The sequence below is a fragment of the Microplitis mediator genome, chromosome 7 (genome assembly GCF_029852145.1).
Source record: "Microplitis mediator isolate UGA2020A chromosome 7, iyMicMedi2.1, whole genome shotgun sequence".
Classification (NCBI taxonomy): Eukaryota; Metazoa; Arthropoda; class Insecta; order Hymenoptera; family Braconidae; genus Microplitis; species Microplitis mediator.
Genome location: NC_079975.1, coordinates 20856762 through 20872747, shown reverse-complemented (window position 1 = coordinate 20872747; position 15986 = coordinate 20856762). Strand labels below are relative to the sequence as shown.

Sequence of the window (15986 nt, the reverse complement as noted above, 5' to 3'; positions counted from 1 at the left end):
TTATCAATAAAGTTAATTGTTATCTTTACTGTTCAATGTATTTATATTTCACTTATCAAAAATCAATCATTCTATTATTATAAAACTATTGTCAAATATAACTCGTCAAGAGGATAATAAAAATTTTTATTAATCTGCGTCACACGTTATTCATATAGTTGGGCAAGAAAAATACTTTTTTTTCATTGTGGGTTTTTTTTACACTAAATTTCTTATCGACTGTTATATTTTTGAATTTATCTTACTATTTTTGTTTTTCGATTTATAAGAACGGACGTTTTCTGACCTCAGAGCAATTAAATTCTTTTGTCTGATCATATGGTTATGAATGATGATATTTTTACCCTATATCCGGTAGTTTAATGTCAATATTGACCGGATGGAAAGTAAAAATCAGTTCTGAGACAGGTCCATTAAACTTCAGTTCATTTTGTGGCTAAAGTACGGGTGTAAACAATTTTCGACAAGTTCTTTGTTAGGCAACACTAACAATGAAATTAACATTACACACGTTTATTGTTATTAAAGCACTGAATTTTTTGATAATGACGATAAATTCATATGCAATATCACCCCACGAAGGGTCAATGAATAGAGAGCACGAGCCGACAAATTATTTTGAACCAGAACGACCGATTAATATAACCCGAAGATCATCGGCTGTCAATGAGAAAAGATTTCTATGGGATGACGGTATCATTCCGTATGAAATTGGTGACACATTCAATGGAGCACAACGCAAATTATTTAAGAGAGCAATGAGACACTGGGAACAATCGACTTGCATAAAATTTGTTGAAAGAATAAAAAAAATTCACGATTCTTATTTACTGTTCACTAAATTAAGCTGTGGGTGAGTTAAAGATTTTTGACAGAAAGAAAACAAAGATTCTACAATTTAAAATGATTATAAATAAACTGGAATTATCAGATGCTGTTCGTTAGTCGGCAAACGAGGCAAAGGAGGCAATCCGATTAGTATCGATGATAGATGTAATACATTTGGAACAGTTGTTCACGAATTGGGCCATGCAATAGGTTTCTTCCATGAACATAACCGTCCAGACCGTGATGATTATGTGGAAATAAATCATGATATCATTGACGAAGGTTAAATTTGAACCCGTTAATTTAGGGTAAGTGAGGGTATTACCGTGGGTGTGAGTTTTACCGTGGATTTTTTCCATTCTATTATAAATAAATGATACATATTTTTTTTTTGTAATTTAAAAAAAATCCAGCAACAAATTTAATATTTCAAGAATGTAGTTAACAAACAATCCGGTATAAAATATAACTACTATAGTTTGTTATAAATTATTGAGAACCGATTGATCGTTTCGATAGAAAATATCATCAATTTCTTGCAGTTAGTGTGCAACTGTACGCTCGAATAAAATGTGTTTTTTCATGAATTAATGTTTTAATACTTATATTCGTTGCGTTCCAGAGCAAGATTATACTTTTCTATAGTCGAAAATTCAAGAAACATTGACTTTTAATCAATTGTCACTTTTAATTTACTGCCGCGGTAATAGTCACCAACTTTTGAAGCGTGTCAGTATTACCGTGGTTTCACTTGATTCCACGTAAATAGAAACATATGTAGTATCTTAGGTGAATGCGACAATTGCCGCGGTTGAAATATAATTATTCATAACCTCAAAATTATTATGACTCATTGTTTATCTTGTTTACTCGTTGTAATTAATGCTTGGCCCCCTGTCTAGTTAAGAATTTATAGTCTACACTCTAAAACCAAGTGTGTAGTCAAAATTAACACACTTGCAAAATAACATTGAAACACCATAAGCAATCTATAGATTTTTAACACACCGTGAAACGTGTTTTAGGTGACTACAAAAAACTATAGTTTTGTTTATGGCCATTAAACATAGAACACATTTAATGTGTGTTAAAATAATACACTTGTAACACACTTGGTTTTAGAGTGTAAGGGACCAGGCAGTAATGACAACGAGTGCACTCCTTGTATTAAACATTCAAAATTGCAAAAATTCAAACAAATTCTGAAAATACGAAAAAAAACAAGTTAAAAAAGTAATCAGTCAAAAAAAAAGTGTAATTATAAACATAAAAATTTATTATTAGTGGTGAAAAGAATTACAAAGAGGCAAAATTATTGCAGAGCTGTCAAAAAAATATATGATAATGACACTGATTAAATCGTATATTCTTATATTACTTATAATATTAATTGTATTGGTTAACTGTACCATAATTTAAACGTGATGTGCATTATTAAAGTTAAAAGTTTGTTTTTTATAAAAAAAAACTATTCATTATTTAATGAAACGTTTGCATTTATAATTTATTTTATGGATTTATGTTTCATCGGAATCCGTGGTAATTGTCACACGGTAATTGTAACATCCACGGTAATTGTAGCGCGGTAATTGTCACAAGTCTCTTTAAGGTCCACGGTATTAGTAGCACTTGGAATTTTTTTTAAAATGCTAATTATTTTAAGAAATCGACATTAAATCATATGCTTAATTTCTCTTAAGGCTTAAGATAAGTTAATTATCGATTTAAAAAAATTAAGTCGATATCTTATTGTGGATCTTCAAATCATGCTGTTATAGTTGGACGGGCACATCAAACCGCGGTAATACCCACACTTACCCTATATCAGTAAGTTAAAATATTGATTAAGAAAATCAAGTAATTACTGGTTCATATAAAAACCTGTAGGTAGCGAATACAATTTTGAAAAATCAATAGCGGAGAATGTAGATACTTTGAACCAGCCTTACGATTATTTTTCGATAATGCATTATCCATCAATTGCAATAGCAAACAGTGCTAATATCAAGACCTTAACACCGAAAATAAAAATCAATGGCCGAATACCGGATATTGGTCAGAGGAGTGCCCTAAGTACCGGTGACATTACTGCTACAAAGTTGCTGTACAATTGTTCTGGTTTGTAATTAAAACACTACGTGTCTCTAAAAATCTTGTCGTTTTTAATTATTCATTGCTTATTTAAATATTAATAATTGGTACACCGGGATTGTAGCACATGACGGGTCATTTTTTGAGCCTTGGGATATGATTGTCCCGCCAGTACATCCAAATAATTCACCAAAAGTTTCCGATAAATGCAAATGGACAATTAGAGCTGCTGAAGGTGAACGAATAAAGGTCATACTAACATCATGGGATATTCAAGAGACTCCCAATTGTACAGTAGAGTATGTAGAAATAAAAGATGGCTACCAGGCAAATAGTCGTGTCTTAGGTAAACTATCGAATCTTAATGATATGGGGAGATGTCTGTTATTATTGAAAGTACATTTTGTTTAGCTCGCATATGTGGTGAAGACAAAACAGTTATTGTAACGGCTAGTAATTTTGTATCGATTACATATGCTAGGAATCGTTACGAAAATTATCACCTGGGATTTATATTGAAATACGAAACTGTTTGCGGCGGTGATATTTATATAGAAAGTAACGATTCTTATTACTTAGAATCACCAAATTATCCAGAGTCATACAAACCGAATAAACAGTGCCATTGGAATATCAAGGCTCCTTACAAGCATTATATAGTAATCCAATTTAATTACTTCGAACTTGAAGAAAGTAATGGCTGTAAAAATGATTTTGTAAAAGTACGAGAGGGTGGAAATAGAAATGCGCCAATTATTGGAAAGTACTGCGGTGAAAGAGACCGTTTGGAAGTAGCTTCTCTGATGAGAAGAATTTTTCTGTCGTTTGTTACCAATGGATCGAAAGAAGCGGGAGGTTTTTCCGCTGCCATTTCTACAAAACCTATTGATAATAATGATCAAACTTCTTAAATAATTTTCAAATATTTAACTTTATTCATTAGAAATAAGTTCATCAATTTTTGGTTGTTTGTAATTTAACCTTTCGATTGATTAATAAATCTAAAAAATAAGTTTATCAATAAAGGTTCATTGTCCTCTTTACTGTTAAACGTATTTATACTTTATTCTACAAAAACCCACTACTTTATCATTACACGCCTCATGAAGGTGGTACATTTTTCATTGCAGGTTATTAAAAATTCAATTCGAAATTTTTCTCTAAATCCCTCCAAGTATTTCTATAACAGGATACACTATTATTATTATTTTAGAAAAAATTCTGATTTTTACCGACGCAATATATAAAAATTAGTCTATAAGTTGACCCTGCGGGCCAGCCCCAAAGTGAGTACATTTTCGAGCTCTTCAAGCTCGCAAATACTTTTGTATGCCATTGTTTTGTAAAAAACCATTTTTTAGCATTTCTTTATCACACGATATTTCGCGAACGAAATAACCGATTTTGATGGTTGAGGTGGCAATCGAAGCGTTTTGTCAAGTTCTAAAGCTGATCAAATTTTGGATTTGATTTATCGAGTCGTTTTTGAGATATTTCAGGAAAAATGAAAAATTATTTTTTTTTTAATTCTTTCGACAACGGTTTCTCTTCAACGAATGAACCGATTTTAATGGTTGAGGTAACATTCGACGCGGCTTATAAAACTCTAGAGCCCAGTCCATTTTGGAATCAATCTATCGAGCACATTAAAAGTTATCAAAAATAAAACATTTTAGAAAAAATTTTATTTTTCGAACATCTCTGAACGAGCCCTACCGATCAAGCTCAATTTTCTCTCGGCTTCAAGATATTGACAATCCGCGTCGAATGACACCTTAAACTTCAAAATCGGTTCATCCGTTCAAAAGATACAGGTATTTACATACGTACGTACATACATACATACATACACTCGGACATCATCTTGAAATTAGTCAGAATAGCTTCCTAGGACCTCAAAACGTCGACATCTGATGGAAATTCGATTTTCGTAAGTCGGACCTAAACCAATAACTTCGCGAATTTTTGAAAATTTACAATTTTTTTTAGCGGAAAGTTCAAAAAATTGAATGGCACTTTCAAAAGTTTTGCTATCAAAGTAAAAATAAATCAAGTTCAAATTATTTTTAATCAACTTTAATCTTTATTTTCCGGTTCCTAATTACTTGTTATTTCTGGCCTCAGAGCAATTAAATTCTCGTAATCAATCATTAAACCCTCCAATTTAGTTTCTATATTGAACGGATCGTAAATTAAATTCAGTACCGAGGCAGATAGATTGAACTAAAGTTCAGTTTTTGGCTCGATTACGGCTGTAAATTATTTTTGACGAGTTCTTTGTTCGGCAACACTAACAATGAAATTAATTGTACACATGTTTATTGTTATTAAAGTACTGAATTTTTTTGTAATAACGATAAATTCATATGTAATATTACCCCACGAAGAGTCAATAAATAGAGAGCTCGAGCCGACAAATTATTTTGAACCGGAACGACCGATTAATATAAACCGAAGGTCATTGGCTGTCAATGAGAAAAGACTTCTATGGGATGACGGTATTATTCCGTATGAAATTGAAGACGTATTCAATGGAGCACAACGGAAATTATTGAAGCAAGCAATGAGACACTGGGAACAATCTACTTGTATAAAATTTGTTGAAAAAATCCCACAAGTTGACGATTCTTATTTACTGTTCACTAAATTAAACTGCGGGTAAGTTTAAGATTTTAAATGAAATGAAGTTAAAAAAAATTTTACAGGAACAAATACTCATGAATAAAATGGAATCATCATCAGGTGCTGTTCAGTGGTTGGCAGACAAGGCACAAAACGTAATCCTATTAGTCTACATGATGAATGCAGTACATTTGGAACAATTGTTCACGAATTGGGCCATGCAATAGGTTTCTTGCATGAACAAAACCGTCCAGATCGGGATGATTATGTGCAAATAAATTTCGAAGCCATTGAAAAAGGTTAAATTGGAACCAATGAATTTCGAGGGAAACGGGGTAAGGGGGGAAATAGGGCACCCATCTGAAATAACTCTCAGTGTCAAATTATTTCAGATGTAATTCAATCAACGTGAAAATATTGACAATTTTTTAAATTTTTAAGTTTAATTAACTTTTAATAGTTTTTTAATCTATTACTTTAAACAATATATAATTAATGTTTTCCTTAGCATTCAATAATTATGTGAAATGTAATTTTCCTTTATGTAAATTACTTACAAGGAAATTTAATTTAATCGAATTTATTTCACTTCCAGAAAAATTTTCTTTTACGTTTTTAAGGAGTTTCCCATTTTTACCGCGAAAAATAAAATTTTTTTGTTAACGAAAGCTGAAATTTTTTCTATTTACTCTGAATATCATTCAAAAAAACAGGCTTCGTATATGAGTCCCAAAAAGTATTTTCTTAAGTACCCCGTTTTGCCCTACCCCCTCTCCTATGTCAGTGGCTTAATAATGTTGATTAAAAAAACCAACTAATTGGTTGTTCGTTTACAAACCCGTAGGTTCTGAATACAAATTTAAAAAAATGGATGCGGGGGCTGTAAATACTTTGAAGCAGCCTTACGATTACTCTTCGATAATGCATTATCCATCAGTCGCATTAGCGAACAAACCAAATACTGATACTATTATACCAAAACAAAAAGTTGATGGACGAATACCGGAAATAGGTCAGGGAATAGGACTCAGTAAGGGTGATATTACTGCGACAAATTTACTGTACAGTTGTCCAAGTTTGTATCTTTATTACTTTATGTCTATATAACGCATTTATTCGCGGTGTAAACTTTTCTCAATATTTGTGAATTAGAGCACGGCGATATCAGCCAGAGTAAAAACATATAAATTTGAAAAATCTAAAGTATTTTTGTTTTATGTTTAGTATGTGGAGGTGCATATTTGGAAGCTATGGGCATTTTCAGTCCACCATCAAAACTAAATGATTCGGAGGTAGATTTCAAATATTGTCAGTGGACAATCAGGGCTTCTAAAGGTCAAAGAATTAAACTCGTCATCGCACTATTAGATATTCGCAAAACTCCTAATTGTTCTACTGATTATTTGGAGATTCAAAATAGCTACCGGACTGATAGTACTGTCTTAGGTCCGTTTTTGACAGCATTCAGTAGAAATAATATCAATCTTTGTTACAATTAAATACGTAATCTGTTCAATTTAGGTCGCTACTGTGGAGATGTTGGATCGGCCACTATAATTGCGAGTAATTTTGTAACCGTAAAATTCGCAAGATCTCAATTTGAAAACCATCGTCCAGGTTTTATATTGGAGTACGAGGCTGTTTGCGGCGGTGATATTTATTTAGAAAGTAATGATACTTATTACTTAGAATCACCAAATTATCCAGAGTCATACAAACCGAATAAATTGTGCCATTGGAACATCGAGGCTCCTTCCAAGCATTATATAGTAATTAAATTTGATTACTTTGAACTTGAAGAAAGTAAAGGTTGTAAAAATGATTTTTTGCAAGTACAAGAGGGTAGAAATGAAAATGCGCCAATTATTGGAAGTTACTGCGGTAAAAGAGACCGTTTGGAAATAGCTTCTCTGATGAGAAGAATTTTTCTGACGTTTGTTACTGATGGATCGAAAGAAGCGGGAGGTTTTTCCGCTGCCATTTCTACAAAACCCATTGATAATAATGATCCAACTTCTTAAATAATTTTCAAATATTAAACTCTAATTATCAGCAATAAGTTCATCAATTCTTGGTTGTTTGTAATTTAACCTTCCGATTGATTAATAAATTTTAAAAACAAGTTTGCCAAGAAAGTTCATTGCTCTCTTTACTGTTAAATTTATTTATACTTTATTTTACAAAAACCCACTACTTTATCATTACGATTAATGATAGTGGCAATACCTCACACCTTAACGAAGTAAATATCTCTATGTTCACAGTTGGTAGATTTATATTCGATTCTATTACCCGAAATGGTAAAAATTTCTCTCCGAGATGATAATTATTACTATTTAGATGGTAACTACTACTATCGGAATTATTACAATACGAGAAACTAATGGTTACCATAAAAGCATGGTACAGTAGAACTCTTTTAACTCAGACAGTTAACTAATTAGTCTACGTAGCGGAAATTTCTTGGAATTTCCGACCCGGGCAAAAATCATCAGACCTGATCATGCGTTAATCTCATGCATGATCATGCCTGAATATTTGCCAGCCATGAGTATGCGTGATCATGCCTGAATATTTGCCAGCCATGAGTATGCGTGATCATGCTTGGTCAGGCATGATTATGCTTTCTTATGCATGATCACGCATGTTCATGGCTGGCAAATATTCAGGTCAAGCTCAAGGAGCTCGAAAACATTGTTGTGGATACATTTTGAAGCTCTTCAAGCTCGAAAATACTTTTGTATTCCATTGTTTTACAACAAAATCGATTTTTAGCATTTCTTTCTCCCACGATATCGAAAAAAAAAATTTTTTTTTCGTTTTTTTCTGATATTTTGAAAACTGTCAGATCGATCAATTCCAAAATCTAATCAGCTCTAAAACTCGATAAAAGCTTTCGATTGCCACCTCAAACGTCCTAATCGGATGATCCGTTCGAAAGATATCGTCGACGGAATAAAAAATGTAAAATCTATATCTGCTTTTTTCAATGAATAACATCATAATTACTGAACAATATTACTGAAAACTAATATATTCTTTTTTATGTAATTCATTGAAAGTGACTGCTTAAAAATCGTCATGTTCGCTCGTATGTTGATATACTTATACGATATAGATACAACGTCTAACGTAAATACTTATTTTTTAGCTAATTATTGAACGTAATTGTTAATAAATATATAAAAAACGCTCATTTATTAATTATATTGGATTCTAAATGCTTAAACTTTAACATAAAACGTAACCCTTTTGAACTTGAAAAACTTATAAAAAAGAGAAATAAAGGAGCTTGAAAACAGCGAGACGTTTTTGGGCTAGCCTGCAGGGTCAACCGATACACAGATTTTTTTATTAGGGTAGTGATGTATGACGAAGCATGAATTGATATGAGTCATACATCACGAGTGGACCGTCCTCCGCCATTTTGTGCCTCAAAACATCATGGCGTCCACAAAAAAACTCGTAGATAAGAGATCACTAGGTGATGGATGAGGGCATGTGTTTATAATGGCATGTTTGAAATCTTGGTGATTATATTCCTAAGTGGAGGTAGCTCTTATGGGTTGGGGAAGAACTTGCGCACCCCACCACTAATCCTAAGCAAGCAGTTCACCAGAGCTGAAGTCTGGTACCATGGGGGATCCAATCCAAGCCCCACTTCGACCAGAGTCTCTCAATTTCCTGAGATGGGAGGAGTGTTTGGATCCAAATGAGGTCGGTCTCGTGGTGGTTGTCGGTGAGGCACCCACATGCAATGCATGCTTAATGGGTAAGCTAATGTGGGCTTATGTTCATATTTCGCTTTTATAATATATGGTAGTGTTGATTATAAAAATAGGGACCACACGCAACGCAAATATGCCCAAAAAGGCGAGGTATCGGCTTTCGTGGAGGAGGTGGACTTAGGTCCCGTTACATTAATTAATTATGAGTCATACACGGTAGTGTATGCTCATGCCAAGTTATTCTCAATTGTACATAACCATTCTCTTTGTATTATACATTCTCGTTCATGATCATGCATGATCAAACCCGATTTTACATGGTTATGCATGACGTTGCATAATTCGTGCAGTGTTATGAATGATCATTCGTGATTGAGCTTGGTCATGACATTGCATGACATTGCATGACATTGCATGAATCATGCGCAACTATTCTTTTCTCGTCGTGCATGATCATGCATGATTGGACATGAATTTGTATGATCATGCGTGCCTTTGCATAAATCGTGAAAGGTCGTGCATGCTTCATGCACGATCATGCTTGAATCATGCATGATTCATGCTTGATCAAGCATGATCGTGCATGACGACTTTTTCCCGGGGAGTTAACGGATGCCCCTTCTCCCTTAAAAAGTTAACTATAACGCATGCGCTGTTACATCTACATATATGATGATATATAAATATAGACAGATGCATGCAAACGTATAGCATCGGGTGGGAGGCAGCGTAGCTCGTAGAGGGAGGTTAAGATTGAGAGGAAGTTCCGAGTTAATAGAGTTCGACTGTGAAGATTATCACGTATACAATATGGTAATAAATCCTTATTGGAAAATGGTAACATTTTTCTTTTTCTTTGTGACGGGGATAAAATAAAAACTTCTGAAAATTTACGTCCCACTATTATTTATCTAATTAAACTGTCAAAAAAACTTTAGCTCTGGAATAAAATTTTCAATGCAGGTTATTGAAAGTTTAATTCGAAATTTATCACTAAATCCCTCCAAGTGTTTCTATAACAGGATACACTATTATTATTATTTTAGAGAAAATTATGTTTTTTACAGACGCAATATATTGAAAAAATTTAATGACAATTTAAAAAGTTTTGCTATTAAAGTAAAAAAAAACAGTTTTTTTTTTTTAATTAACTTTAATCTTTTTATTTCGGTTCCTAATTACTTGTTATTTTCGGCATCAGAGTAATTAAATTCTCGTAGCCAATCATCAAACCCGCCAATTTAGTATCTATACTGGACGGATGGTAATTAAACATCAGTACCGAGGCAAATAGATTAAACGAAAGTTCATTTTTTGGCTAAATTACGGCTGTAAATAATTTTTGACGAGTTCTTAGTTCGGCAACACTAACAATGGAACTAATATTACACACGTTTATTGTTATTAAAGTACTGAATTTTTTTATAATAACAATAAATTCATATGTAATATTACACCACGGAGAGCCAATAAATAGAGAGCTTGATCCGACAAATTATTTTGAACCGGGACAACCAATTAATATAACTCGAAGATCATTGGCTATCAATGAGAGAAGATTTCTATGGGATGACGGAATTATTCCGTATGAAATTGAAGACGTATTCAATGGAGCACAACGCAAATTATTGAAGCAAGCAATGAGACACTGGGAACAATCTACTTGTATAAAATTCGTTGAAAGAATGAACAAAATTCACGATTCTTATTTACTGTTCACTAAATTAAACTGTGGGTAAGTTAAAGATTTTTGGCCGAAAGAAAACAAAAATTCTACAAGTTAAAATGATTATAAATAAACTGAAATTATCAGATGCTGTTCGGTAGTCGGCAAACGAGGCGAAGGAGGCAATCCGATTAGTATCGATGATAGATGCAATACATTTGGAACAATTCTTCACGAATTGGGCCATGCAATAGGTTTCTTTCATGAACATAACCGTCCAGACCGTGATGATTATGTGGAAATAAATCATGATATCATTGACGAAGGTTAAATTTGAACCCGTTAATTTATATCAGTTAGTTAATAATAGTGATTAAGAAAATAAAGTAATTTCTGGTTCATATAAACACCTGTAGGTAGCGAATACAATTTTAAAAAATCAATAGCGGAGAATGTAGATACTTTGAACCAGCCTTACGATTATTTTTCGATAATGCATTATCCATCAATTGCAATAGCAAACAGTGCTAATATCAAGACCATTATACCGAAAATAAAAATCAATGGCCGAATACCGGATATTGGTCAGAGGAGTGCCCTAAGTACCGGTGACATTACTGCTACAAAGTTGCTGTACAATTGTTCTGGTTTGTAATTAAAACACTACGTATCTCTAAAAATCTTGTCGTTTTTAATTATTCATTGCTTATTTAAATATTAATTATTGGTACACCGGGATTGTAGCACATGACGGGTCATTTTTTGAGCCTCGCTATATGATTATCCCGCCAGTAAGTCCAAATAATTCACCAAAAGTTTTCGATAAATGCAAATGGACAATCAGAGCTGCTGAAGGTGAACGAATAAAGGTCACACTAACATCACGGGATATTCAAGAGACTCCCAACTGTACAGCGGAGCATGTAGAAATAAAAAATGGCTACCAGGCAAATAGTCCTGTCTTAGGTAAACTATCGAATCTTAATGAAATGAACGATATCTGTTATTATTGAAAGTAAATTTTGTTTAGCTCGCATGTGTGGTGAAGACAAAACAGTTATTGTAACGGCTAGTAATTTTGTATCGATAACATATGCTAGGAATCGTTATGAAAATTATCACCTGGGATTTATATTAAAATACGAGGCTATTTGCGGCGGTGATATTTATATAGAAAGTAATGATACTTATTACTTAGAATCACCAAATTATCCAGAGTCATACAAACCGAATAAACAGTGCCATTGGAATATCAAGGCTCCTTACAAGCATTATATAGTAATTAAATTTGATTACTTTGAACTTGAAGAAAGTAATGGCTGTAAAAATGATTTTGTAAAAGTACGAGAGGGTAGAAATGAAAATGCGCCAATTATTGGAAAGTACTGCGGTGAAAATGACCACTTGGAAATAGCTTCTTCGATGAGAAGAATTTTTTTGACGTTTGTTACCAATGGATCGAAAGAAGCGGGAGGTTTTTCCGCTGCCATTTCTGCGAAACCCATTGATAATAATAATCCAAACTCTTAAATAGTTTTGAAATATTAAACTCTATTCATTAGCAATAAGTTCATCAATTTATGGATGTTTGTAATTTAACCTTCCGATTGACTAATAAATTTTAAAAACAAGTTTATCAAGAATGTTAATTGCTCTCTCTACTGTTAAATGTATTTATACTTTATTCCATAAAGACCCACTACTTTATCATTACACGCCTCATGGAGGTGGTACATTTTTCATTGCAGGTTTTAAAAAATTCAATTCGAAATTTTTCACTAAATCCCTCCAAGTTTTTCTATAACAGGATACACTATTATTATTATTTTAGAAAAAATTTTGTTTTTTACCGACGCAATATATAAAAAAATTTAATGACACTTTTAAAAGTTTTGCTATTAAAGTAAAAAAAAAACAGTTTTTTTTTTTTAATTAACTTTAATCTTTTTTTTCGGTTCCTAATTACTTGTTATTTTCGGCCTCAGAGCAATTAAATTCTCGTAGCCAATCATCAAACCCGCCAATTTAGTATCTATACTGGACAGATGGTAAATAAAAATCAGTACCAAGGCAGATAGATTGAACTAAAGTTTAGATTTTGGCTCAATTACGGCTGTAAATAATTTTTTAAGAGTTCTTAGTTCGGCAACACTAACAATGGAACTAATTTTACACGCGTTTATTGTGATTAAAGTAATGAATTTTTTGATAATGACGATAAATTCATATGTAATATCACCCCACGGAGAGCTAATAAATAGAGAGCTCGAGCCAACAAATTATTTTGAACCGGAACGACCGATTAATATAAACCGAAGATCATTGGCTGTCAAAGAGAAAAGATTCCTATGGGATGACGGTATCATTCCGTATGAATTCCAAGACATTTTCAATGGAGCACAACGGAAATTATTGAAGCAAGCAATGAGACACTGGGAACAATCTACTTGTATAAAATTCGTTGAAAGAACAAAAAAAAAACACGATTTTTATTTACTGTTCACTAAATTAAACTGCGGGTAAGTTTAAGATTTTAAATGGAAAGAAGTTAGAAATTTAACAGGAACGAATAATCATGAATAAACTGGAATTGTCATCAGGTGCTGTTCAATAGTTGGCAGACAAGGCACAAAATCTAATCCTATTAGTATAGATGATGAATGCAGAAACTTTGGAACAATTGTTCACGAATTGGGTCATGCGATAGGTTTCCTTCATGAACAAAACCGTCCAGATCGTGATGATTATGTGAAAATAAATTACGAAGCCATTGCAAAAGGTTTAATTCGAACCCATGAATTTGGGGAAAAATGGGGTAAGGGGGGAAATAGAGCATCCATTTAAAATAACTCTCACTGTCAAATTATTTCAGACGTAATTCAATCAACGTGAAAATATTGACAGTTTTTATAATTTTGAAATTTATTTAACTTTTAATAATTTTTCAATCTATTACTTTAAACAATATATAATCGGTGTTTTCCTTAGCATTCAATGACTATGTGAAATGTAATTTTTCTTTATGTAAATTACTTATAAGAAAATTTAATTTAATCAAATTTATTTAATTTCCAGAAAAATTTTCTTTTACGTCTTTAAGGGGTTCCCCATTTTTCTCCTCGAAAAATAAAATTTTTTTGGTAACGGAAGCTGAAATTTTTTCTATTTACTCTGAATATCATTGAAGAAAAAGGCTTCGTATTTGAGTCACCGAAAAAAATTTTCTTAAGTACCCCGTTTAGCCCCCGCCCCTTCCCCTATATCAGTTAGTTAATAATATCGATTAAAAAAACTAACTAATCGCATGTTCGTTCACAAACCCGTAGGTTCTGAATACAAATTTAAAAAAATAGATGCGGGGGCTGTAAATACTCTGAAGCAGCCTTACGATTACTTTTCGATAATGCATTATCCATCATTCGCATCAGCGAACAAACCAAATACTGATACCATTATACCAAAACAAAAAGTTGATGGACGAATACCGGAAATTGGTCAGAGAATAGGACTCAGTAAGGGTGATATTACTGCGACAAATTTACTCTACAGTTGTCCAAGTTTGTATCTTTATTACTTCATGTCTATGTAACGCATTTAGTCGGGGTGTAAACTCTATTCTCTCAATATGCGTGAATTAGAGCACAGTATATCAGCCAGAGTAAAAACATATAAATTTTTTAAATCTAAAGGATTTTTGTTTTTATGTTTAGTATGTGGAGGAGCATATTTGGAAGCTAGGGGCATTTTAAGTCCACCATCAAAACTAAATGATTCGGAGGTAAATTTTGACTATTGTCAGTGGACAATCAGGGCTTCTAAAGGTCAAAGAATTAAACTCGTCATCACACTGATGGATATTCGCAAGTCTCCTAATTGCTCAGTTGATTACTTGGAAATTCGAAATGGCTACCAGACTGATAGTACTGTCTTAGGTGCGTTTTTGACAGTATTCAGTAGAAATAATATCAATCTTTGTTACAATTGAATACATAATTGTTCAATTTAGGTCGCTACTGTGGAGATGTTGGATCGGTTACTATAATTGCGAATAATTTTGTAACCGTTGAATTCATGAGATCTCCATTTGAAAACCATCGTCCAGGCTTTATTTTGGAATACGAGGCTGTTTGCGGCGGTGATATTTATTTAGAAAGTAATGATACTTATTATTTAGAATCACCAAATTATCCAGAGTCATACGAACCGAATAAATTGTGCCATTGGCTCATCAAGGTTCCTTCCAAGCATCATATAATAATCAAATTTAGTTACTTTGAACTTGAAGAAAGTACAGGTTGTAAAAATGATTTTTTGGAAGTACTAGGGGCTGCAAGTGAAAATCCGCCAGTTATTGGAAGGTACTGCGGTAAAAGAGAAATTTTGGAAATAACTACTTCGAGGAGAAAAATTTTCTTGATGTTCTTTGCCAATGGATGGAAAGAAGCGGGAGGTTTTTCTGCCGCTATTTCTGCGAAACCAATCAACGATAATGATCAGCTGTTTGAATAGTTCAAATGTATATGAGAAAAATTTATAGAAAAATATATTTAAAATATATCTTACAATATATCAAAAATACATGTAGGGAAATATATTAAATTTATATATAAAATTTTCAAAAAATATCGGTATAATAAAAATAAAAAAATATGTATTCGAAAATCGGTCAATAGTTAGCTATTTAAAACATATTTCATATCCATATCTTATATATTTTTTTCCATAAATTTTTTTCATGGGGGTATATTGCATTATATTTTTCAGCAATAAGTTTAATTAATTTTTTGTTTGTTCGTAATTTAACGTTACCATGAACCGATAAATTTAAAAAATAAGTTTGTCAATTAAGTGAATCGTTATCTTTGCTGTTAAATGTATTAATACTTTTTCCTTCAGAAATCAATTATTTTATTGTCATAGAATAATTGTCAGCATTAAATCGTCGCGAGGATAAGAAAACCTTCTAACAATCATCGTCACACAGTTTTTTATATAATTAAACCGTCAAAATTAAAGTTCAACGTTGAAATAAAATTTTTAAACGCAGGTCA

The 15986-nt window shown here is 32.5% G+C and overlaps 2 protein-coding genes across 2 annotated transcripts; both read left to right on the top strand.

The window, feature by feature from the left end:
- Positions 1 to 545: 545 nt before the first annotated feature.
- Positions 546 to 5845, top strand: LOC130671967 (dorsal-ventral patterning protein tolloid-like). The gene is made up of 7 exons (XM_057476121.1): positions 546 to 853; positions 932 to 1110; positions 2716 to 2946; positions 3044 to 3265; positions 3331 to 3774; positions 5253 to 5577; positions 5662 to 5845. Exons 1-7 carry the CDS (start codon positions 546 to 548, stop codon positions 5843 to 5845), a joined length of 1893 nt encoding a protein of 630 aa, XP_057332104.1.
- Positions 5846 to 6408: 563 nt separating this feature from the next.
- On the top strand, positions 6409 to 7562 carry LOC130671966 (bone morphogenetic protein 1 homolog). The gene is made up of 3 exons (XM_057476119.1): positions 6409 to 6616; positions 6766 to 6987; positions 7063 to 7562. The coding sequence occupies exons 1-3, from the start codon at positions 6409 to 6411 to the stop codon at positions 7560 to 7562; spliced, it is 930 nt and encodes a 309-aa protein (XP_057332102.1).
- Positions 7563 to 15986: the final 8424 nt, after the last annotated feature.

What these genes read in the sequence shown, in the direction of transcription:
- LOC130671966 (XM_057476119.1), top strand. Translation starts at nt 6,409, where the DNA reads ATGGATGCGGGGGCTGTAAATACTTTGAAGCAGCCTTACGATTACTCT. An exon ending in TTTACTGTACAGTTGTCCAA is followed by an intron (nt 6,617 to 6,765) that starts GTTTGTATCTTT and finishes TTTTATGTTTAG; the next exon opens with TATGTGGAGGTGCATATTTG. An exon ending in GACTGATAGTACTGTCTTAG is followed by an intron (nt 6,988 to 7,062) that starts GTCCGTTTTTGA and finishes TGTTCAATTTAG; the next exon opens with GTCGCTACTGTGGAGATGTT.
- LOC130671967 (XM_057476121.1), top strand. Translation starts at nt 546, where the DNA reads ATGACGATAAATTCATATGCAATATCACCCCACGAAGGGTCAATGAAT. An exon ending in TTCACTAAATTAAGCTGTGG is followed by an intron (nt 854 to 931) that starts GTGAGTTAAAGA and finishes TGGAATTATCAG; the next exon opens with ATGCTGTTCGTTAGTCGGCA. An exon ending in TTCACTAAATTAAACTGCGG is followed by an intron (nt 5,578 to 5,661) that starts GTAAGTTTAAGA and finishes AATCATCATCAG; the next exon opens with GTGCTGTTCAGTGGTTGGCA.